The 22,715-nt window shown below is 43.6% G+C and overlaps 2 protein-coding genes across 2 annotated transcripts in view; one reads left to right on the top strand and one right to left on the bottom strand.

Moving 5' to 3' along the window:
- drc4 (dynein regulatory complex subunit 4) overlaps positions 1-7,032 on the bottom strand; it is a 28,411-nt gene extending 21,379 nt beyond the window's left edge. Inside the window, exons 1-3 of the mRNA XM_080789269.1 lie at positions 6,908-7,032; positions 5,664-5,756; positions 5,097-5,294 (exon numbers count right to left, since the gene is read on the bottom strand). Of these exons, the coding sequence (XP_080645395.1) occupies positions 5,097-5,294; positions 5,664-5,756; positions 6,908-6,910 (294 nt within the window). The 5' untranslated portion in view covers positions 6,911-7,032. The remainder of the gene's footprint in view (positions 1-5,096; positions 5,295-5,663; positions 5,757-6,907) is intronic.
- A 1,801-nt stretch (positions 7,033-8,833) lies between these two features.
- dbndd1 (dysbindin domain containing 1) overlaps positions 8,834-22,715 on the top strand; it is a 32,455-nt gene continuing 18,573 nt past the window's right edge. Inside the window, exons 1-2 of the mRNA XM_080790858.1 lie at positions 8,834-8,941; positions 17,282-17,455. Of these exons, the coding sequence (XP_080646984.1) occupies positions 8,911-8,941; positions 17,282-17,455 (205 nt within the window). The 5' untranslated portion in view covers positions 8,834-8,910. The remainder of the gene's footprint in view (positions 8,942-17,281; positions 17,456-22,715) is intronic.

The raw sequence follows: 22,715 nt of genomic DNA, 5'->3' as shown, positions 1-22,715 counted from the left end.
TTCATCATTTTTGATGATTTGACAAAAATGAAAAAATGAAAAAAACGATGGGTTATAGCCCATGTTTTTTGAAAATTTGAAAAAAAAGTTATCCTCGTTTCTCATCATTTTGGACCATGGGCTATAGCCTATATCGTACGGCATACTATAGCGCGCCGTTTTTCATCATTTTTGATGATTTGACAAAAATTAAAAAATTAAAAAAACGATGGGTTATAGCCCATGTTTTTTGAAATTTTGTAAAAAAAAGTTAGCCTCGTTTCTCATCATTTTGGACCGTGGGCTATAGCCCATATCGTACGGCATACTATGGCACGCCGTTTTTCATCATTTTTGAGGATTTGAAAAAAATGAAAAAAACGATGGGTTATAGCCCATGTTTTTTGAAATTTTGAAAAAAAGGTTATCCTCGTTTCTCATCATTTTGGACCATGGGCTATAGCCTATATCGTACGGCATACTATAGCGCGCCGTTTTTCATCATTTTTGATGATTTGATAAAAATTAAAAAATTAAAAAAACGATGGGTTATAGCCCATGTTTTTTGAAATTTTGAAAAAAAAAGTTAGCCTCGTTTCTCATCATTTTGGACCGTGGGCTATAGCCCATATCGTACGGCATACTATGGCACGCCGTTTTTCATCATTTTTGAGGATTTGAAAAAAATGAAAAAATAAAAAAAACGATGGGTTATAGCCCATGTTTTTTGAAATTTTGAAAAAAAAGTTATCCTCGTTTCTCATCATTTTGGACCATGGGCTATAGCCTATATCGTACGGCATACTATAGCGCGCCGTTTTTCATCATTTTTGATGATTTGACAAAAATGAAAAAATGAAAAAAACGATGGGTTATAGCCCATGTTTTTTGAAATTTTGGAATAAAAAGTTATCCTCGTTTCTCATCATTTTGGACCATGGGCTATAGCCTATATCGTACGGCATACTATAGCGCGCCATTTTTAATAATTTTTGATGATTTGACAAAAATGAAAAAATAAAAAAAACGATGGGTTATAGCCCATGTTTTTTGAAATTTTGAAAAAAAAAAAGTTATCCTCGTTTCTCATCATTTTGGACCATGGGCTATAGCCTATATCGTACGGCATACTATAGCGCGCCGTTTTTCATCATTTTTGATGATTTGACAAAAATGAAAAAATGAAAAAAATGATGGTTTATAGCCCATGTTTTTTGAAATTTTGGAAAAAAAAGTTATCCTCGTTTCTCATCATTTTGGACCATGGGCTATAGCCTATATCGTACGGCATGCTATAGCGCGCCATTTTTCATCATTTTTGATGATTTGACAAAAATGAAAAAATGAAAAAAACGATGGGGTTATAGCCCATGTTTTTTGAAATTTTGAAAAAAAACAGTTAGCCTCGTTTCTCATCATTTTGGACCGTGGGCTATAGCCCATATCGTACGGCATACTATGGCACGCGGTTTTTCATCATTTTTGAGGATTTGAAAAAAATGAAAAAATGAAAAAAACGATGGGTTATAGCCCATGTTTTTTGAAATTTTGGAAAAAAAAGTTATCCTCGTTTCTCATCATTTTGGACCATGGGCTATAGCCTATATTGTACGGCATACTATAGCGTGCCGTTTTTCATCATTTTTGATGATTTGACAAAAATGAAAAAATGAAAAAAACGATGGGTTATAGCCCATGTTTTTTGAAGTTTTGGAAAAAAAAGTTATCCTCGTTTCTCATCATTTTGGACCATGGGCTATAGCCTATATCGTACGGCATACTATAGCGCGCCATTTTTCATCATTTTTGATGATTTGACAAAAATGAAAAAATGAAAAAAACGATGGGTTATAGCCCATGTTTTTTGAAATTTTGAAAAAAAAGTTATCCTCGTTTCTCATCATTTTGGACCATGGGCTATAGCCTATATCGTACGGCATACTATAGCGCGCCGTTTTTCATCATTTTTGATGATTTGACAAAAATTAAAAAATTAAAAAAACGATGGGTTATAGCCCATGTTTTTTGAAATTTTGAAAAAAAAAGTTAGCCTCGTTTCTCATCATTTTGGACCGTGGGCTATAGCCCATATCGTACGGCATACTATGGCACGCCGTTTTTCATCATTTTTGAGGATTTGAAAAAAATGACGAAATGACAAAAACGATGGGTTATAGCCCATGTTTTTTGAAATTTTGAAAAAAAAAGTTATCCTCGTTTCTCATCATTTTGGACCATGGGCTATAGCCTATATCGTACGGCATACTATAGCGCGCCGTTTTTCATCATTTTTGATGATTTGACAAAAATGAAAAAATGAAAAAAACGATGGGTTATAGCTAGGGATGGGTATCGTTAGGATTTTTCGAGTCCGGTACCGATTCCGGTTCTGCTTATCGATTCCGGTTCTTAACGGTTCCCTATTTCGGTTCCAAAATGATATAAAAGAGGTCAAATGTTTAACAAAAAAGCTCAATGTCAGGTAATGTATATATATATATATATATATATATACACACATACATACGTGTTGGGATTAATAAAGGATTAATAAAGTGACAACTTTTACAATATCTCCATTACCATTATCCAAATTAATTCCTTAATTATTTTAAATACATTTTGGAGAAAAGAATAGCTCATATGCAATGTGAAATGCCACCTAATTCTTAATCCTTTTCCTTGTCTTTATTATGGGCCATCTTGTGAAAGCTGCATGCTTTTATTGTGAAGGGTCTCAGTTCTCACAGCCTGCATATTTCCTCATGCTAAAAATAGCTGATCGACAAGCTCACAACGTGTTGCGTCCGCAATGCGTTGTGAGCTTTTCGATCAGCCATTTTCAGCATGCAAGCATAACACGTGTACGACGAAGAATAAATCAGGCATCACTGCGCTTCTGTGGAGGGAGGGAGATATATTTTGTTGGCCGAACGAGGCGATCATGTTTGGACATCTATGGACAGCTATTTTTCGTGGCACATTATGTTTAATCACAACAACGTCACGTTTACTTTAGCTCCTCAATGTTTGGGTCGGGACATGTATGTGTCTACGTGCATATGCGCTCTGCGCGCTCCAGTCTTTCTGGAGGGAGCGAAATGTAGCGTCTTCTGGATGCATCTAAGCATTAACATTTCAATGGCTGAGGGTCGTTAGAGTCTATTGTTCCGTGTTGTTGTTGTTAGACGTGTGACAACGCAACAATAGGAAGCGATTACCACGGTCCATTCTGTTGCTGGCTCTCCGAGTAGCATGATCTGATTATAATCAGCTGTTTTATGTGCGTCCGTGCGTGCGTGCAGGGTGTCACCCAGGAACCGATAGAGAGAACCGAAATTGAATTATTGTAATGGGTACCCGGTACTCGAGCATGTTCGGTTCGGTACCGGATTGGTCCCGAGGTTCGGGACCCACCCCTACTCTTGACACTAGGTAAATAAAATGTTGGGGCATTTGGAGTTTGCTTTGAAGTTGCCCGAAATGCAATTGCACATTTGAGTGAGGAGTCTGCTATAAACACAACACAAGATATATAGCTAGATAACTATAAACACTATTCCCGGTCGGTGGACTTCAAAATAAGATATTTTTTCTTTAATTATTATATTATTCTCTGGTATCGGTATACACAGAAATTGTGGTATCTGGATCGGGACATCCCTAATTATTATATTATATTTATTAAACTCATTGCTGCATGTTTTTTATTTTTGTTTTGCTGGTGAAAGGAGCCCCCATCCCCACTAACAGCTGATGCCCTTAAGGAGACAGAGACAGGCAGACTGGCTGCTCTGCGAGTACAAAGTCATTGACGGTCACATTATTATTGCGAGACATGGACCCTTACTACAACAGGGAAAAGCCCTGGATGGAGTCTACACAAGAATGCTACGAATGGCACTAGGTGTCACATGGACGGACCACATCAGAAATGTGGACCTCTATGGGGACCTACCACGGGTCACGGACAAAGTCAGAGAGAGAAGGATGAGGCTGGCAGGGCAATGCGTCAGGCACCCAGAACTTGAGGCAAGTAAATTGACCCTATGGGAGCCAACCCAGGGCAAAGACAGGAGAGGAAAGAAGTATACCACCTACTGTATGTTGACGTGCTGCGGCGCGACAGCTTGGCTGACAACACTCAAGAGCTCAAGAACCTGATGTTGGATAGGAAATTGTGAAGGGCAGCGATCCAGCAATCCCGAGTTTGTGTTGGCTAGACCTCACTCTCGTAGCAACTAATTATTGGCATTGCTTCATCAATATTGGTATAAAATGTATGCTTGCAGACCTAAGGGCATCTTTGGCCTTTTTGTCCATTTTAACACTCTGAATTTAATTAACGGAGTGTTTTACTGTGTGGACTACATTTGTCTATAAACATGTCAAGATACGATAGATTAATGCTAAACTCTTGCAATAGAGTACCGAAGTCTGACGTCAATATCGGTAGAGGGGCGCAAATCCACGGGTTCATGTACTTTTTATTTGCATTATAATCCCCATAGGGGGATTTTAGATCGCCTCATATAAGAACCGTGATTGAAAAATAAACAAATCATCCAGGCCGCTTCACTCATATGGATATGAAGAATCAACTGACTGAGAGAAAACGCTAATGTTACTGCTGCTGAATAGAGGGTATGCGCATGCTTAAAGTAAATGGCACATCGAGTGGCAAAGCAACAGGCAAAGTGAGTTTAACATTGTTTAATACAATCAAATAGGACTTTTCTGTTTGGATGTATGGGCTGTCAAGGCCAGAAAGTAGTTTTTTGCCACTCAGTAGGCGTTCCTGCATAACTTCCGGGTTTGATGATGATGTCACGCGCATACACTCTATTAGTTACATTTTCGCTAGAAACAGACTGTATCAAATATAAGTGACTGACTGTCACAAACGATACAGAGACAGCTTGTTTATTTTCGGACCACAATGCTTATATGAAACGATTTTAAGATGACCCCATGTTATTCTCCAAAGAGAAATTTCTTCCGTGAACCAGGGGAATCGAGGGGACGAGCGAGTGACGTCAGGACTTGGGCACTCTATGTCAAATGGTAAACACATTTACACTGCAATACGCTGACAAGAGGAGTGTGCTCATGCTTACCTTGATCTCCACTTGATGGCGCTCCTCGGCCTCCTCCATCTCTCGGTCCCTGTTCCTCAGGTCAGCCTCTCTCTCTTCAAGGTGTCTCTTGGTGATCTCCCAGAAGGTGTGGATCTTGTCCCTCTCCAGCTGGAAGTAGTTCCTCTCCTCCCTCTCTCGGTCCAGCTCTTCTCGGAGGCGCACAATGTGCTCCTCCAGCTTCCAATCCATACAGAAACAGGTTGTTTTTTAGAGTGTAGTAACAGTCAACTTTGTGCACCTTTTAATCAGCCTACCGGTATACATATTAACCACCTGAGAGTTCATAGTTAGTTACCATGTGCATTAATTCTACGATAATAAAAACACATGTTACAGGCATAAATGTGTGTGTGTGTGTGTGTGTGTGTGTGTGTGTGTGTGTGTGTGTGTGTGTGTGTGTGTGTGTGTGTGTGTGTGATCCATTATTACCGGTATATAGCATATGGTAAAGGTGGCCTAAGTGCTCCTGCTACCTTTGAACAAAGTGTCAAAGAAATATGTTAAGAAGAAATACATCTATTGAACAGATATTGAGCTGAATATTACCTGCTCCTTAGACATCTCTTCCGTGGAAAGGCCATCGATCACCGTAGGATTCTTTTCCTTAGGTTTCTTGTTTGCGCCCTTGCCTTTGGGTGGCTGCGTTGGTTGCAAATACATAATGATTTAGTAGTTGGTTGGTTTGATTGAATGATTGAATTATGTATTAACAGTTTGCAGAATTACAGTACATTTCAAGCACAAACAAAATACAAAGACTGTTAACTGTGAGTGGACAACCCAATAAAGCATTACACTTGTTTACAAGAGGGTCCACCTTGTTCAATGCATCAAAACATTTAGAGACATACAAATACACTTCTATATAGCCAAAGAACAGAACAGGAATTCATCATAAAGGAGGTAAAAAGGGAAAAGAAACATATACAGTGAGGGGAAAAAGGGGTTGGTGGGGGGGGGCAGATTCAGATTTTACGGGGGCCAGCTTCGAATTGCAGCCGTCCGTAGGTGCCCTTTGAGAGCGGTTTTGAAGGAGTCAAGGGATTTGCATGTCTTCATGACTGTTGGTAGGGCGTTCCACATGTTGGTGGCATAGGAGCGAAAACAATTTAGTCCCTTGTTTGTGCCAAATCTGGGTTGTACATGGTTCGTTGCACTCCCTCTGGTGTTGTGTGTGTGGACTGTATTGAATCTTGTGGACCAGACCCATTGCAAGATGCCAGATGCTAAGCCATATGCCTGTCAAAGTGGGCAGGGGTGAGGCTAAGTACTGTAGGAGCCTGACCAGTTTGTTTTGGGAAGTCTTGTTTTAAGGTAGGTGGGTGTACTCATCTCCATTATTAGCTTGGGCTAAAGTTGTTCAGTTTAATTTAGCTTTTGAAACTTCATTATCAAAACTATAGCTCTGTAGCCTTAGCTATATATCAAAACATGCCTTATTAAAAGCATGGCTGATCACTAGCTCTGGTCCATACAGTAGCTCTAACGCATTAGAGCTATGAACCAGAGCTAGCCCCTCTCGGAACCCCCTGGGTCAGCCCAATCCGAACCGAACCGGCTAACTGGGTCTCAAAAATGTCAGAAACTTCAGTACCATTGGGTTCTGACTCGTGGGGCTAGAACAGAGCTAGGCTGATCACATATTATATTGTTACTATGCTGCGTTTACTTGCAAGCACCAAATTCTACAGATTACAGAACCACATTCTAGCCGTTGTGTTAGCTAAAAAACATTTCTTCGACTCATCCACCACATTGACGCGTTACACTGAACGTAGACGTTTACTTACCATTGTAAAATATTGTGGGCACTTTGTTATATCAAGTAAATATTTACGTCGTAGTTGTAGAAGAGAAAGTTAGCAGCTACGAGCGGCTAGCATAGCATACAACCATCCTGGAGGCTGGAGTGTCCACTGATCTGCAAACAAGAAGCATTGTCATGGAAACACGATCACGTGACGTCCCGCGTCTTGTCCTAGATGCTCCCACTAGAGGTCGCTGTCTACTAGCATGGCTGTGGTTCAAGTGTTTAATGTGTCCTAGCATCATGGTCCAGGGATAAGGAATGCATGCGTGCAGCTGTAAGGTATTTTATTTTGTTGTGTTGCTATATATATATATATATCAAGAACACATTCAGTAGGTCTAATATATAATATATTGTGCGTGTTTCACAGATATCCTGGCACCTGTTTGCATCACCGAACAAGGAACCAATTCCCAAAGATGGTGTATAATTGCTATGTTTCCATTTGAGGAAGTTGGAGGTAGGCTAAATCGATGGGCAGTTTTTAAATATACTATTGCTGTTGAACGATTGAACACTCACGCACACACACACACACACACACACACACACACACACACACACACACACACACACACACACACACACACACACACACACACACACACACAATTCAAAGGGCTTTATTGGCATGAGAAAACATACGTTTCCATTGCCAAAGCAGAAAGAACAATACAACAATACAGCAATACAATCAAAACAAGAATGATGTACATTTGAAGGTCAGAATCTTCAATAGATCAAATTATATGTAGGAAGATCACTCGATGCTGGTATAGTGCAGGAATATACACAATGATTAGTCTTTAGGGTGGTTGTGTTCCATTTGCACACACACACACACACACACACACACACACACTTCCACAACCCTCCCCGCCTCCCCATTCTGTCTCATTCTTGGCAGCCAGCCAGCCAGCCAGCCAGCCAGCCTACCCCTCCCCTCCCCTCTCCTCCCCTCCCCTCCCCTCCCCTGCCCTCCCCTCTCCTCTCCTCTCCTCTCCTCTCCTCTCCTCTCCTCTCCTGTCCCCTCCCCTCCCCTCCCCTCCCCTCCCCCCTCCTCTCCTCTCCTCCCCTCCCCTCCCCTCCCCTCCCCTCCCCTCCCCCCTCCTCTCCTCTCCTCTCCTCTCCTGTCCCCTCCCCTCCCCTCCCCCCTCCTCTCCTCTCCTCTCCTCCCCTGCCCTCCCCTCTCCTCTCCTCTCCTCTCCTCTCCTCTCCTGTCCCCTCCCCTCCCCTCCCCTCCCCCCTCCTCTCCTCCCCTCCCCTCCCCTCCCCTCCCCTCCCCTCCCCCCTCCTCTCCTCTCCTCTCCTCTCCTCTCCTCTCCTCTCCTGTCCCCTCCCCTCCCCTCCCCTCCCCCCTCCTCTCCTCTCCTCTCCTCCCCTCCCCTCCCCTCCCCTCTCCTCTCCTCTCCTCTCCTCTCTCCCTCTCTCTTTGTCCTCTCTCGATCTCTCTGTATTCTCTTCCCACCAAAGCTCGTTGACAATGCCGGGGCTTTAATACTAAACAAAGTGGCTGCAGAGCAATTTGTTGTGTGTGATGTTCCCATATATCTCTCCCTCCCTCACCGTGGGATGGATGTGTGAGTGCACGTGTGTGTGTGTGTGTGTGTGTGTGTGTGTGTGTGTGTGTGTGACAGTGCAGTGTGCTCTAAGGTAGTGCCGCCCAGGTTGAGTGTGTGAGAGACACCAAGAGCAGCACCTGGATGAGAGATCTAGAACAACTGGTGACCAGAAAGGAGAGCAGCAGCAGCAGCGCATCCGAGGGAGTGTATCTCTCTCTCTCTCTCGTCTACACACACACACACACACACACACACACACACACACACACACACACACACACACACACACACACACACAGAGAGACAGACAAACACAGCCTCCTTTTCTTCCTCCCTTCCATTCCATCCTCTCCTCTGTCTGTCTGCTCCACTCTCTCCCATGCTGTTGTGGTGAACAGCAGGACCCTGTCGGCTGAGCTGCATGGAGGCACAGGGAGGGGCAGGGAGCCCAGGTAGGTACCCCCTATACCGCTTTCTGTTCGCTGTGTGTGTTAACACGACCACAACCTTGCTGATGTGTTAACATGCATACTAGCGTCTTTGTCTTTTAAAAATCGTAGATCATGTGTGGCATAAATAGCTTGCTTGAGTAAGAGAGCTGCCTTCTTTCCTTAGTAGTGTGTTCTTAATTTTGATCTTAAGACGGGCCACTCTCTTTCAAATGCTGATGGTCTATAATTAAAATGTTATGTAAATTCCATAGCAGTAGCAACTCTACAGACAGTCATTGATCTAATGACATGCGTATCCAGGTGGATTGTCTGACTGTCCACCAGGACTTTCACCTTTCCTGTCTTCCTGTCTTTCCCATCTTACTAAGTATTCATTTGTTAGTTAGTGATATCATTTTTTTGTGATCTTATCCACATTAATAACAGTTGTTGTTATACATTAAGCTTTTTGAGTGTCATGCCTGCATGTTATGAGAGCAGCTATACTTTAGCCTATTATGCATCAAAGTTATGTTGGATTTTACATACTGGAATTCACAACTGATTATTTTAGCTGAAATCATGGTTGTGACGAATGGATTTTTTGTGTAAGCAATACATATCAAGGACATCCATTAGTGCAATACTCAGGTAGCACTGTAGTAAGAGTATAACCTAACCTGTACCTGTAGGCACCAAATATGTGTTAGTATTGTAAGGCTCAAGAATATCAAAATTCCGTAGTCATAAAAACCAAAACTTTGTTATTTTAGCATTAGGCCTATATTAACATATAGTTATGCTAATGTACAAATTATAAACAAATATCACTAGTGCTGATTTGCATGCCATTGTGTCTCATCATCCTGTTATTTGGCGTGTTATTGTGAATAGTGGCTTATTTTACTGTATAGTAAACCAGTGGTTCCCAAAGTGGGGTCCGGGGACTCCCAGGGGTCCCTGAGGGAGTTCCAGGGGGTCCCCAGCTAAATGATAGTTTGGAACAAAACGGACCCGTATGTGTCTGTAACTCAGAGAGTGTACAAATGGAACCAAACGAACCCGTTGGTTCCATTTGTATACTCTCTGAGTTAAATTAGCATTGATTTTACAATATACATTGGGGTTCCAGAGATAGAAATGCCATTAAATGGGGGTCCGTAGACTACTAATGCATGTCAAACTGGGGGTCCTTGAAATTAAACGGGTTGAGGATCACTGCTACAGACGTAAAAATCTTCTCCTATGGGGGGTCCCTGGCATATCGTTTCAAATGGGGCTTCGCGGGCTAATTAGTGTAAATTTGTGAAAATGTGGCGCAAATCTTTGAACATATTCTTTCAAACGTACCTTTTTAACTAAAATCTTTGCTTCTTTGAGGGGGTCCCTGGAACAACATATTTTCTGCCAGCAGGGTGTGTGTGTGTGTGTGTGTGTGTGTGTGTGTGTGTGTGTGTGTGTGTGTGTGTGTGTGTGTGTGTGTGTGTGTGTGTGTGTGTGTGTGTGTGTGTGTGTGTGTGTGCGCGCGTGCGTGCGTGCGTGTATCCCTGGGCCCTCCTCATTGATAATGGTGGTGAAACAGTATGGGATGAAGGTGGAACATCTGATTCTGTATATTTAAGTATAAGTAATTTGAAAACTCACAGCTCCCTGTGGGATAGCTACATTTAGAATTTGAATTTATACATTTAGCAAATGCTCTTATCTAGAGTGACTTACAAAGTGCAAGACTGGAGTAAATGGCATGATGGACCCTAGTCAACAAACAACAACAGCCTAAATGGTTGTGTTAGGGGAAACAATGAGAGGACCATTTCAGTTAGTTTACTGCTGACAATTACGCTATATGTTTTACTTCATAAAAAAACCCAAAGTCAGTTAGTTAGTTTATTTAGTTCACTAATCACTAGTGAATTGTACATGAATGTTGCTGTAGGAGTTGAAGGTATACAGTTTAAGTTTACAGGACGAAAACGCAGTAACACACACATCGCATTGCCTGGAGGGTGTTAACTAATTTCAACATGCCGTCCCTATTTTTGGCATGCCATTGTAGGCACACACAGCAAAAAGATTTAATTTCCAATCTACATCACATTGTGATGTTGTGAGCTTGTAAATTGAACTTGACACCGTTATACAACTATTAGATGGTGGTTAAGGGGAAGCACCCTATGATCCGACGGACCATTGCTCCGAAGGAGCATTGGTCCGAGGTGCGCTGGGGGTCGGGAGAGGGTGGGTGGTTAGGTTTAGGTGTCTGCCCCGGGGGAGGTTAGGGTTAGGGTGAGGGTTTGAGGTAGGTTGTCGATCGGACCAATGGACCGTCGGCATATTGACGCGGACCCGTGGTTAAGTGGTTAATTCCACATCCACAACACCAGAGGGAGTGCAACAAAACATGTGCAACCCAGATTCGGCACAAACAAGGGATTAAAGTATTTTCGCTCCTATGCCACCAAAATGTGGAACGTCCTACCTACAGTCATTACGACATGCGAATCCCATGACTCCTTCAAAACCGCTCTCAAAGGGCACCTATACGGACGGCTGCAATTCGGAACTGGCCCCCGTAAAATCTGAATCCCCCACCCACCCCTTTTTCCCCTCACTGTATACCGGTATACTTCTTTTCCTTTTTACCTCCTTTATGATGAATTTCTGTTCTGTTCTTTGGCTATATATATCTATTCTGTACGTCTCTAAATGTTTTGTTGAATTGAACAATGGACCCTCTTGTAAACAAGTGTAATGCTTTATGGTGTCGTCCACTCACAGTCTTTGTCAATCAATCAAATTGATTTATATGAGCTACAGTACAAAGCTACAATCTTCTTGAAATACAAACATATGCATAATCTACATATAATCAGAATGGAAGATAAATTAACGGTTGGAGTTTGAAACAGTGTTGTTTTTGTCGACTAAAACTAAGACGAAAAATGTTCATCGACTACCTTTTTCTACTGACGAAAACTAAATGGAAACTAATTAAAAACTAAGCTATGATGACTAAAACTAAGACTAAATATACTGACAATTTCGTCAACAAATAAAAACTAGACTAAAACGTTAGGAAGGGACTAGTGGACAGTGTAATTTGGTGTCATGTCTTTGCGAGCTATAAATTAGAAGTAACAATCCTATTTATTCTTGTAGTACTCTTTCATTGATTCCTGGAGAAATATCCATTAGACTACTATAGGACAGCCAACGACACAGAAAGCACAATGAACTGGCAAAAATCCGTCGTGCTCTCTCACCATCTAAAGAAGATTGATTTATTGAGGCACACACTGAGTTTGATTAAATTGTGTGGGCAAACATGGATCTCTGTCCATCTCTCTGTTTCTCTCCGTCTATCTTTCTGTCTCATGGATAATATGCGTTCCTGTCTTGGCTCTTACACACTTTCTCTCTCTCTGTGGTTAGCGATTCAGAGGGAGCCTGTATGCGTGATAGGGAGGAACAGAGTTAATCCTATACAATCACAATGGCGTTGCCGTAATTAACAGATTTCCGTGCTAAAAATCACTTTTTCCGGTAATTCCACAGGCGTCTGAGTCAAGGGCTTTGACGTTATCAAGGCAATTATGTTTCTGCACTGCCTATAGCCCACATCTAATCTAAGATACTGTCAAAGCCAAATATCTTCTTACAAGTGACCCTCTCTGGCTTATAGATATTTCGTGGAATTTGCATTTCTTTCCCGTGTTTGGAGGAGGGGAGCCTGGCAGCTGGGCGGAGGGTGAGAATTGTCATTGCACGAACTCCTTCGGGCAGGAGGGAGTGTTGGGCAGGAGGGAGTGTTGGGCAGGAGGGAGTGTTGGGCAGGAGGGAGTGTTGGGCAGGAGGGAGTATTGGGCAGGAGGGAGTGTTGGGCAGGAGGGAGTGTTGGGCAGGAGGGAGTGTTGGGCAGGAGGGAGTGTTGGGCAGGAGGGAGTGTTGGGCAGGAGGGAGTGTTGGGCAGGAGGAGTACATTAGGACTATAGGACCAAGGCTCTACAGTACGTCCTCCCAGTGGGGGCGCACATGTTCACAAGCAGGACAAGTAAACGGCTCTAGACTACGGCAATCGATACAAAGTGTAGACAGAAAATTGGTTTCACTATCAGACGCAGCAACTGGAGAGGGTGACGATAATGGGGAATGAAGCTGCTGGCAGATAGTGTACACATTGAATAGATTTTTCATTTTTGCAGTGAAAGTATCAATTTCTTTGAGCTCTTTCTAAACAAATTAATTGCCTTCGGCAAACACTGTAGTGAGATTGGTATTTATCCGTGACACGCATCACGCACGCACCACGCATGCGCACGGTGAGTGAGAGCTATAGAGAGAGAAAGAGTGAAATATGTATGCTGTTAAACTTCACTCCATCAGACCTCTCTCTCTCTCTCACACACACACACACAGAGCAGCTACCAGTAAGACGCCTAAGGGTGAGGACGCGTGCACGTATGTGCCTCGTTGGCGGCAGACTGCTGGGCGAGCGCTGGCCCTTCTGCATGGGGGGTCAGACCAACATGGAATCAATTCTGTACTGGCCCTTCTGCATGGGGGGTCAGATCAACATGGAATGAATTCTGTACTGGCCCTTCTGCATGGGGGGGTCAGACCAACATGGAATGAATTCTGTACTGGCCCTTCTGCATGGGGGGTCAGATCAACATGGAATGAATTCTGTACTGGCCCTTCTGCATGGGGGGTCAGATCAACATGGAATGAATTCTGTACTGGCCCTTCTGCATGGGGGGTCAGACCAACATGGAATGAATTCTGTACTGGCCATGCTGCCGGGCACTAATCACTTTGGGGCGGGCCCGTCTAGAGTTGCAATGGACACGTATCAGTCAAAAGGGAGACATCGATGGGGAAGGATCAACATATGGAACGTCAGAACCTGTTCTGACATTCCATATGTTGATCCTTCCATATGGGCTTAATTATTTGTGAGAGCAGATCGCATTTGCTATGACATCAGGGGCTGTATTTTGCGTGTCTTAAGTACCAGGTCTTATTCCCTAACTTGAGTAAACTAAAGACCTGGAGGCGTGATCAATGCCATTTGGCTATTCTGAGTGGCCAAAGAGAATTGATCACGCCTCCAGGTCTTTAGTTTACTCAAGTTAGGGAATAATAACTGGTACTTAAGACACGCAAAATACAGCCCAGATGTCATAGTGATGTCACCTGGGCGCCATATATGGGGGCTTTTCCATGTATGAGTGATACACGGACGGGAATTGCACGTTTTCATAGTAAATGGGACCTTAGGTCGCTATGATTGCTAATGTCGCAGCTTCAGATTCAGTAGTCTAATGATTCAGTAGTCTAATGTCACAGCTCATTGTGTAATGATTCAGTAGTCTAATGTCACAGCTCATTGTGTAATGATTCAGTAGTCTAATGTCACAGCTCGTTGTGTAATGATTCAGTAGTCTAATGTCACAGCTCGTTGTGTAATGATTCAGTAGTCTAATGTCACAGCTCGTTGTCTAATGATTCAGTAGTCTAATGTCACAGCTCATTGTGTAATGATTCAGTAGTCTAATGTCACAGCTCATTGTGTAATGATTCAGTAGTCTAATGTCACAGCTCATTGTGTAATGATTCAGTAGTCTAATGTCACAGCTCGTTGTGTAATGATTCAGTAGTCTAATGTCACAGCTCATTGTGTAATGATTCAGTAGTCTAATGTCACAGCTCATTGTGTAATGATTCAGTAGTCTAATGTCACAGCTCATTGTGTAATGATTCAGTAGTCTAATGTCACAGCTCATTGTGTAATGATTCAGTAGTCTAATGTCACAGCTCATTGTGTAATGATTCAGTAGTCTAATGTCACAGCTCATTGTGTAATGATTCAGTAGTCTAATGTCGCAGCTCGTTGTGTAATGATTCAGTAGTCTAATGTCACAGCTCATTGTGTAATGATTCAGTAGTCTAATGTCACAGCTCATTGTGTAATGATTCAGTAGTCTAATGTCACAGCTCATTGTGTAATGATTCAGTAGTCTAATGTCACAGCTCGTTGTGTAATGATTCAGTAGTCTAATGTCACAGCTCATTGTGTAATGATTCAGTAGTCTAATGTCACAGCTCATTGTGTAATGATTCAGTAGTCTAATGACACAGCTCGTTGTGTAATGATTCAGTAGTCTAATGTCACAGCTCATTGTGTAATGATTCAGTAGTCTAATGTCACAGCTCATTGTGTAATGATTCAGTAGTCTAATGTCACAGCTCATTGTGTAATGATTCAGTAGTCTAATGACACAGCTCGTTGTGTAATGATTCAGTAGTCTAATGTCACAGCTCGTTGTGTAATGATTCAGTAGTCTAATGTCACAGCTCATTGTGTAATGATTCAGTAGTCTAATGTCACAGCTCATTGTGTAATGATTCAGTAGTCTAATGTCACAGCTCATTGTGTAATGATTCAGTAGTCTAATGTCGCAGCTCGTTGTGTAATGATTCAGTAGTCTAATGTCACAGCTCATTGTGTAATGATTCAGTAGTCTAATGTCACAGCTCATTGTGTAATGATTCAGTAGTCTAATGTCACAGCTCATTGTGTAATGATTCAGTAGTCTAATGTCGCAGCTCGTTGTGTAATGATTCAGTAGTCTAATGTCACAGCTCGTTGTGTAATGATTCAGTAGTCTAATGATTCAGTAGTCTAATGTCACAGCTCGTTGTGTAATGATTCAGTAGTCTAATGTCACAGCGGATTCGACCGTTATCATACCATTGAATGGGGCCAGTATGGCCGTTATCACACCTTCGAATAGGGCCAGTATTGGTGGGGTGCATGTCACAGCTGGTTGTGTAATGATTCAGTAGTCCGGGACCAATGCTGCAGTCTGAATGGTAGCAGCCATCTGGAGTATACCAGCATGCAGGTAGCAAATATACAAGGATTGTCTCCCATAAGAGCTACAGTACATGGACATACTTATCCAAACCTGCTGCAATGCATTTTTATTTAGTTTATCCTTTTTTGTGCTGAATATTGCATTTTGAAATATATAATGTATTGCAATACACATAGACACTGCTTTTTCGACATTTTTACTGTATTTTAATTCAGCAGCTGTTCTCTAAATCTAAATCTAGTGGGGGCAATTAGATGCTGTCTGCTTGGCTCCAATCTAATGAAATACCTATAGGATTGTGCTCACAGTACTGGCAAGATTCTCTTTGCTTCAGATATTTTCAGATATGGTTTGGCGGCCAATTACATATATATTTGGGGGTCCTTGACATGAAAATGTTAGAGAACCACTGACATAGAAACATGAGTTTTTCAAAAAACTGTCATAGAAGACATTTTTAGAATCGTTTTCAGATCTAAATGGGTTTTTAATGCAGAGAGGAGGGAGACATGATGGAACAGAAACCTTCATAAGGAAATAATTGCCCAGACTCCCAGCTGTGCTCTGTGACTCATCCACCTGGAACGACATGAGCCATGCACGTTGTCTCGAGATAGTCTCAAGGAAACATCCTGCTTAACCCAATTATAGGCCTGACGTCGAATTGGGACAGTTTTCTGAAAAAAACTATGTTTCTATGTCAGTGGTTCTCAAACATTTAGATGTCAAGGACCCCCAAAAATATATGTACTTGGCAGCCGAGGAAAACTAGAGTTCTCAACAGGGGCCTGAAAATTAGGGCCCGGCCCTACTGGGCCCTAACTGGGCTGGCCTGAAGCCCCGTCTGGTAATCAAAAGCTGTAAAACCCGTCAGTCCGTCCGTCCGTGCGTCTGTCCGTCACACCTCGTGACACGCTATATGGCCAATAAATAATTCATTCCATATGTTCATCTGACCTCATCAAACCCTGCATGTACACTCAAGACACTGCCCCCGCTGCCACCCTTAGATCTCCATATGTGGAGCTAACCTGTTCTGACATTCCATATGTTGATCTGACCTCATCAAACCCTGTACACTCAAGACACGCTCCATATATGGCCAGTACAGAATTCATTCCATATGTTGATCTGACCCCCCCATGCCAAAGTGTCAGCGCTCGCCCAGCAGTCTGCCGTCACCCAGGGCGCTCTCAGGGCGTCTTACTGGTTGACACGCAAGGCAAATCTCAGGAGGTGATTTGAGGGCAGAAGGCGTTAGAATAGGGTTTATTTCTTCCTGAGGCAATAAAGGCACAAAAAAGTTACTTAAAATGAAAGTAAACCACAGCCATAAAATACCTGTGCTGTTCTGTAGACACAAGTCTGTGGCAAACACTTGATTCACTGCGTGTGTGTGTGTGTGTGTGTGTGTGTGTGTGTGTGTGTGTGTGTGTGTGTGTGTGTGTGTGTGTGTGTGTGTGTGTGTGTGCGTGTGTGACAGAGCCCAATAAAGACGTCCAGAAGCTGCTGAAACCCTCCAGCTCAGGAGACCTCGTTGCCAAAGAGCTGTTACACCACCCAGCGGGGGAGGAGGAGGAGGAGGGAGGAGGAGGAGGAGGAGGAGGGGGCATCTCAGGACACACTGCTAGCCTCCTGCATGTCACGGACAGGAGACGTGAGTACAGGGGTATGGCATTTTCACGATAAAGAAAAAAATAGCAGACCTACAGGTTCATAGCACGGCACTCTGTGCCGCGCTATGAGCTTGTAGATCTGCTATTTTTCAACAGCTAAAGCATAACATAATGCTTATAAACACCAAAAGTGGTTCCCACCCAGAATGGGTTTTAAAAGAGCTATGGATGGATGGGTGGATGGATAATAGTAAGATAATTAAGTGGCACTAGAGATAAGATAATTTAAAATTCCCTTTGTTGGCGTTATAAGTACTTGATTTGTACATTGTAAGTACTTAAATATTGTCTTACATGTATTTAGTCAATGACGGGTAGCTTTGACTATATTGTAACTACACAGTGCAGTTTGTAAATACATCAAAGATGCGAATATAATCAATTTCTAATGGATGCCTTGGCCTGGAAGAGAGGTCATCAGGTGGTCTCCAACCTTCTTAGAGTGTTTCAACCCTCGACCACTACACTCTCCAGTTGGCGGGTCAGCAGTGATTGGTCAAGTCACTGCCCCTCTCCTCCAGGCTTCCAGCTATAGACAAGTCCACGGAGGGGCACCCCGGGCGCAGCCATCACCGAGGCGTAACCAGCACCGGGAGAGAGGGCCACACCCGGCCCACAGGGAAGTGCGAAAAACCTGCCGGCCAGGTGCCTCAAACCAGTGCTGACCACATCCCAGCGACCGCCGCGCCCAGGGCACCCCCTCTCGGACCCGCCCACTGTACTTTCTCCCCTGCCAGAACTAACAAGAAGCTCTCTCTGCCTTGTGTGTTCTTGGGGGATATCAGGCACTGAGAGGTCTCTAGGACTATGGTTTGCCTCCTGCCTAGTGTCCTCCTATGTCTCACCAGACTGTTCGTCTGTGCGGTGTGCATGTCCGTCCTTGTCCACACTTGGCCTTACTCTGGTGTATTTGAGTCAAGGGAGCCTTCTCTGCGTCTGTGTCACTGTCATAGTTGTCGTTTAATCTGTCCTATGGAGTCTCTCTTCCTCCGCTCCTCTCGGGAGACTCTGGGGTATTGCTCATTTGTACGGTCTGTAGCTTGCTTGGTGCCCTCTTGCGAGTGCTGCAACAGAGGTTGCTAACCCCTGTTGTCCTGCCAGACTTTCCTGGAGGTCAGCTGTCTCTCCAGCGTCACCGACCTTCCTCGGTTGCCATCCAGACTTTCCTGGAGGTCACTGGTTGCCCAGGGAGTTCAGTTTGTAAATAATAGAACAGTATAACATCTTCAATGTTAATGTAACTGTGAGCGTGTAAACATTGACATTGATTTTCACATCACATAATAAAGTCGGGATATACTCTTACATATATAATTCTGAGGTATCCACCTCATCCAGTGCAGGTTGATTCAACTCAATGGCCGGCCATTCTTTTAGGCCTGCTGCTGCCCCATCCTCTGAGTCTAAATGCACTTCATGCTGAAAGAGCGCATTGTGCATGAGTGTGTACAGAGGCTGCCCCTGTTGTATGGGAAGGCAGGGCCCAGGGCACAGACACTCAGAGACAGATACTGAGGCTACAAGGCTGCCTTTATCTGGTCCACTGACTGAACACTCATTCAGAGAGACCGCCCTTCAATAGTGGCGAAGGTCTAGATAACCTGCTCTAATGTGTCTGCATGCCACCTGGCACACCGTATGACTACAGAGGCTTACCAGAGGGAGCACTTTGGTCATGATATGTGCACCGTTAAGTAGATTATGTTAGGATTTTACCCGACAAGAGTAACCATTACCAGGTGATCGATTTTTATGCATTAAATAAAACCCATTTAGAGCTGAGGACGATTCTACAAATGCCTTCTAAATCCTGACAGTTTTCTGAAAAACCTCATGTTTCTATGTCAGTGGTTCTCAAACTATTTCATGTCAAGGACCCCTAGAATTATATGTACTGTATTTGGCCGCCGACCCCCATCTGAAAATATGTTGTTCCAGGGACACCCCCAGAAGCAAAGATTTGAGTTAAACGTATGATTTTTCTAAAATAGCAGACCTACAAGTTCAAGCTTGTAGATCTGCTATTTTTCAACAGCTAAAGCATAACATAATGCAATAAAACACCAAAAGGGGTTCCCGCCCAGAATGGGTTTTAAAAGAGCTATTGACAAATCACCAGTGTATTTCACTCACTGTAAAAAATAAAATAAAATAAAAAGCCATTGAGATTGCGTGGGATAATGCCTTGCGCTATAGTGTAGAAATGTGCTTCTGTTCCTCTATATTATAACCTCTCCCTGCTGTGGCTGCTTCTCCAACTTGACATGCTTGTATACCCTCTGTCTCACACCATGGGCTGGTCAGACTGGACTAATAACGCCCAGACTCCCTGGGGGTTCGCAGGCGCGGTTATCCTTGGGCTCAGAAGGGCATACGTTATCTTCTTTCATCCTCTCCTCTCACAAGATGGTAGCTCGGCCTCCTTCTCTAGTCTCTTTGATCTTCCTCATGTATGTAGACGGGTGTGGGCACGTCTATACGAGAGGAGATGGATAATGAGGATACGAGGAACGTCTACCCATGCAACATTACATTGATAGACGCAGACTTATAGTTCCTGGAATAAAATAGACCCCCGGGTACACTTCTTACGTTTTTGTATAAGACCTTTGATGTGTTATGCCTCACATGCCTTCACAAAATATGTCTAAGAACAATAACATGTGCACATCACACCGTGTGGGAAATCGCTTCTCGGTGGCATAGAGTAGAGGTGTGATTGGACAATCGATATCCATGGAGTAGAGGTGTGATTGGACAATCGATATCCGTTATGTAGTTTATGGTCTGTTACTTGTCAGCCTTTACTGTATTTAACCGTTGAGCCTTACGACTGTTCTGTTGCATTGTTGTGAGCTATACAGAAGGGAGAGCCTTACGACTGTTCTGTTGCATTGTTGTGAGCTATACAGAAGGGAGAGCCTTAAGACTGTTCTGTTGCATTGTGGTGAGCTATACAGAAGGGAGAGCCATCGACTGTTCTGTTGCATTGTGGTGAGCTATACAGAAGGGAGAGCCATCGGCTGTTCTGTTGCATTGTGGTGAGCTATACAGAAGGGAGAGCCTTACGACTGTTCTGTTGCATTGTTGTGAGCTATACAGAAGGGAGAGCCTTACGACTGTTCTGTTGCATTGTTGTGAGCTATACAGAAGGGAGAGCCTTACGACTGTTCTGTTGCATTGTAGTGAGCTATACAGAAGGGAGAGCCTTACAACTGTTCTGTTGCATTGTTGTGAGCTATACAGAAGGGAGAGCCTTACAACTGTTCTGTTGCATTGTAGTGAGCTATACAGAAGGGAGAGCCTTACAACTGTTCTGTTGCATTGTTGTGAGCTATACAGAAGGGAGAGCCATCGGCTGTTCTGTTGCATTGTTGTGAGCTATACAGAAGGGAGAGCCATCGGCTGTTCTGTTGCATTGTGGTGAGCTATACAGAAGGGAGAGCCATCGGCTGTTCTGTTGCATTGTGGTGAGCTATACAGAAGGGAGAGCCTTACGACTGTTCTGTTGCATTGTTGTGAGCTATACAGAAGGGAGAGCCATCGACTGTTCTCTTGCATTGTAGTGAGCTATACAGAAAGGGAGAGCCTTACGACTGTTCTGTTGCATTGTTGTGAGCTATACAGAAGGGAGAGCCATCGGCTGAGGCAGCATGGAGGTCTGCTGCATCTTTGCCACTCGCTTATGTTCTGTTATCAGGGCATCACTGATTGGAGGGAGGCCATTCTGTTATCAGAGCATCACTGATTTAATGGAGGCAGGCAGTAGTTCGGGGCGCAACCCAGCACTCTTTTAGCTAGCGGAGATGCAGTGTGTAACGACATGGATTTCGAAAAACAAATTTGTTCAACGCAAAAATACTGTGTTCAACTTCAGGAGACTTCAGGGGGGGAAAAGCTATTTCCATGCTGCCTTCCGGCATGGCATGGCATGGAAAGGAGAGGAGGGGAATTTCCATTTCTTTCAGCATGTAGTAAACGCTACATTCGTGGTCTGGAGAGGGCAGTTGTTTTACAGACGGGTAAAAGGGCAGGGGCTGAAGCCCCCTTTGATGTCTATGTGTGTGTGCATGTCCCTGGTCTGTGTGCCTGCCACCCACTACACTGGGAGGGAAACCCTGTTCCGGATTAATTATTCAAAGCCATTGGATGTGGGAGTGGGGAGAGGTAGGGGCACGTATAGAAGGAAAGGATTTGCACCACCAGCATGCATGGTCTAGTTGCCGGTCAAAAACCGAAAAGGGGAAAGCGTCTGTGTAACTTTAGTCACCGTGTCACTTCTGTACACGTGTCCCTGCTGGCGCAAAACATTTTCAGATGGGATGTCCCGAATTAATATCAATTTGAGGGACCTTGACACAAAAAAGTTTGAGAACCACTGATTTAGCAGGCATTTGTAGAGAGAGAGAGCCTCAGGTCTGGGTTAAGAATAACCTCATCGTCCCGTCCGTCTGAATTAGGGTACTATAGTAGCTGTCTCTACTACAGTGTGTTCTTTCTTATCCTCTGATACTTTTAGCACTTTCTTCTGTGCTATTCTTTGCTCTCCCTCAAGTCTCTATTATACCCGTCATGTTTCTTCACAGATTCTGCGGTTCTCGACGCTCTTCCCTGTAGCTGCAGGTCAGCATCTTTCAGCCTTGTGGGAACGCTCTGTCAGAGCATTCTTCATGCTAGCTTATTCCTTATTCCTTATATCCCTTCACACTCTAGCTCTCTGTCTGTCTGTCTGTCTGTCTGTCTGTCTGTCTGTCTGTCTGTCTGTCTGTCTGTCTGTCTGTCTGTCTCTCTCTCATGTACTGTACACCTGTGTGTGTGTGTGTGTGTGTGTGTGTGTGTGTGTGTGTGTGTGTGTGTGTGTGTGTGTGTGTGTGTGTGTGTGTGTGTGTGTGTGTGCACGCGTGTGCGCGCGTGTGTAGGCTACAAACAGCTACTGCGGTAGCTACCATTCAAAATCACAATAGATACCTGTTGCAGGATAATTCCGTATATTATTATAACAAAGCACATGGCAGTGTTTTGGCCTAATGTGTAACATTCTGACAGCCTCAATGTTCTCAATTTTAATTAGCCGTGGCCTTTTAATTTAATTTCAATACAAGCGGTACTCGTACACCTTAATTCATTCAGCCCTGGGGTTCATTCAGAGTCGTATAATCATTCAATTTTAACACCGTCTTGCTTCCAGAGATGCATTCATCCTCCCTCTTTCTCTCCTGACATTTATTCTTTTCCACCTGT

This window comes from Protomyctophum bolini (assembly GCF_963924005.1).
Source record: "Protomyctophum bolini genome assembly, chromosome: 1".
Classification (NCBI taxonomy): domain Eukaryota; kingdom Metazoa; phylum Chordata; class Actinopteri; order Myctophiformes; family Myctophidae; genus Protomyctophum; species Protomyctophum bolini.
Note: the sequence above shows the minus strand (reverse complement) of the source record. Positions and strands in the feature narration are given on the sequence as shown.